Raw genomic sequence first — 1792 nt, 5'->3', positions numbered from 1 at the left:
TTTTCCTCCATTTTACATCCATCTTTCCTGCCTGGCTGCCCATCCTGTGGATGTCAAGCTACAGCGTCAGATGCAAAGACAACAGACTTAACAGAGACTGCTGAATCAGCTTCCATGATTATGTAAGGTCAAATCACTAATACCTTAGTATATTATCTCCTAGTGTTTCTGCTTCTCTAATGGAACCTTGATGGATATGGCCAGTAATCCCAATTTCTTATTTTTTCCTGTTCTTTCAGGCATATTTGGAGCCCAAAGTGACTGAAACCATGGGGGGAGGAAATAATTCGGTGGTGTCTGAGATTGTGTTGGTGGGACTCACCAGTTCTTTGGAGATGCAGCTTGTCCTATTTCTAGTTTTCTCTGTGTTCTATGTAACAGGTATTTTAGGAAACCTCCTCATTGTGCTCACAGTGATCTCTGACTCCCATTTACACTCCCCCATGTACTTCCTGCTGGCCAGCCTCTCCTTTATTGACATGTGGGTTTCCTCCATTGCAGCTCCCAAGATGATTTCTGATCTTTTCAAGGAGAGAAAAGTAATCTCTTTCCAAGGATGCATTGCTCAGATGTTCTTCATTCATGTTATTGGAGGAACTGAGATGGTTCTGCTCATTGCCATGGCCCTTGACCGTTATGTTGCTATATGCAGGCCTCTCCACTACCTGACCATCATGAACTTCAGAACTTGTATTTTACTCTTGGTGGTGGCCTGGACCATTGGGATCATCCACTCATTGATTCAACTTGTATTTGTTGTAAACCTGCCATTTTGTGGTCCCAATGAAGTGGACAGTTTTTGCTGTGATCTTCCTCGATTTATTAGGCTTGCCTGCACAGACACTTACAGATTGGAGCTCATGGTCACGGCCAATAGTGGTTTCATCTCTCTGGGAACTTTTTTCATTTTGGTTATTTCCTATATCTTCATCTTGGTCATTGTTTGGCAGCGTTCTTCAGGTGGTTTGTCCAAGGCCCTCTCTACTCTATCAGCTCACATCACAGTCGTGGTCTTATTTTTTGGTCCATGTATTTTTGTTTACTCATGGCCATTTCCCACAGTGCCAGTAGATAAGTTCCTTGCCATTTTTGATGTAATTGTTACACCATTTCTGAACCCTGCCATCTACACTTTTAGGAATAAAGAGATGAAAGTGGCAATGAAGAGGATATTCAGTCAGATGTTGAGCTCCAGGAAGCTGTTTTAAGTGACTCTGATATCAAGAAAGACAAGCATCTCTAACATTCTCTGCCTGTGCTGCAGACATGAATCCGACGAAACACAGCACCATGGATGCTCTACTTACTAGTTTAATTATTAATTTCAGGATTTTCTTAATGAGTTCTCCTCCCATAATCAAGGAGGATATGGTGTTCTTACTTATGTAATGTGATGGAATAAGAAGTATTAATATATAATTGTTTTCACATTTTCTCACCACTCCTTGATAAGGAGGATTTTGGACAGGCCTTTCTATCTCCTTTTCTACTCTGTGTTCTGAGGAGAATTCTCCCTTGTCAGATTGATTTTTGGGGTTTGTAATGCAGAATATGAAGAAAAGTGCTTTGGAAATATTAAAAAATTGCAATTATTAGGGATAGTGTTTTTTTTTTTTTGAGGGTGAGAGTGAGATGTGTGGGAGTAGTGTGTGAAGAAGATAGATAAAAGACAAAAAGAGGATTTTAAAAAGATATTGTCATCTATCTCTTACCTTTCAATATATATTGCCCTTTATTAAATGAAAGCAAAGACCTAAGTTATTTTGAATTATCTTTGTGTGTGTGTGTGTGT

General features: G+C 39.7%; 1 protein-coding gene across 1 annotated transcript; it reads left to right on the top strand.

The window, feature by feature from the left end:
* The first annotated feature begins 269 nt into the window (after positions 1–269).
* On the top strand, positions 270–1208 carry LOC100471727 (olfactory receptor 4F3/4F16/4F29). Its single transcript, XM_002930299.2, has one exon. The coding sequence runs from the start codon at positions 270–272 to the stop codon at positions 1206–1208; it is 939 nt and encodes a 312-aa protein (XP_002930345.2).
* Positions 1209–1792: the final 584 nt, after the last annotated feature.

Source organism: Ailuropoda melanoleuca, unplaced genomic scaffold (assembly GCF_002007445.2).
Source record: "Ailuropoda melanoleuca isolate Jingjing unplaced genomic scaffold, ASM200744v2 unplaced-scaffold8653, whole genome shotgun sequence".
Lineage (NCBI taxonomy): Eukaryota > Metazoa > Chordata > Mammalia > Carnivora > Ursidae > Ailuropoda > Ailuropoda melanoleuca.
The sequence above is the reverse complement of the archived record's forward strand: the minus strand, read 5'-3'. Positions and strand labels throughout refer to the sequence as shown.

Excerpts from the sequence above, each read along its gene's own strand:
- LOC100471727 (XM_002930299.2), top strand. The coding sequence starts at position 270 with ATGGGGGGAGGAAATAATTCGGTGGTGTCTGAGATTGTGTTGGTGGGA.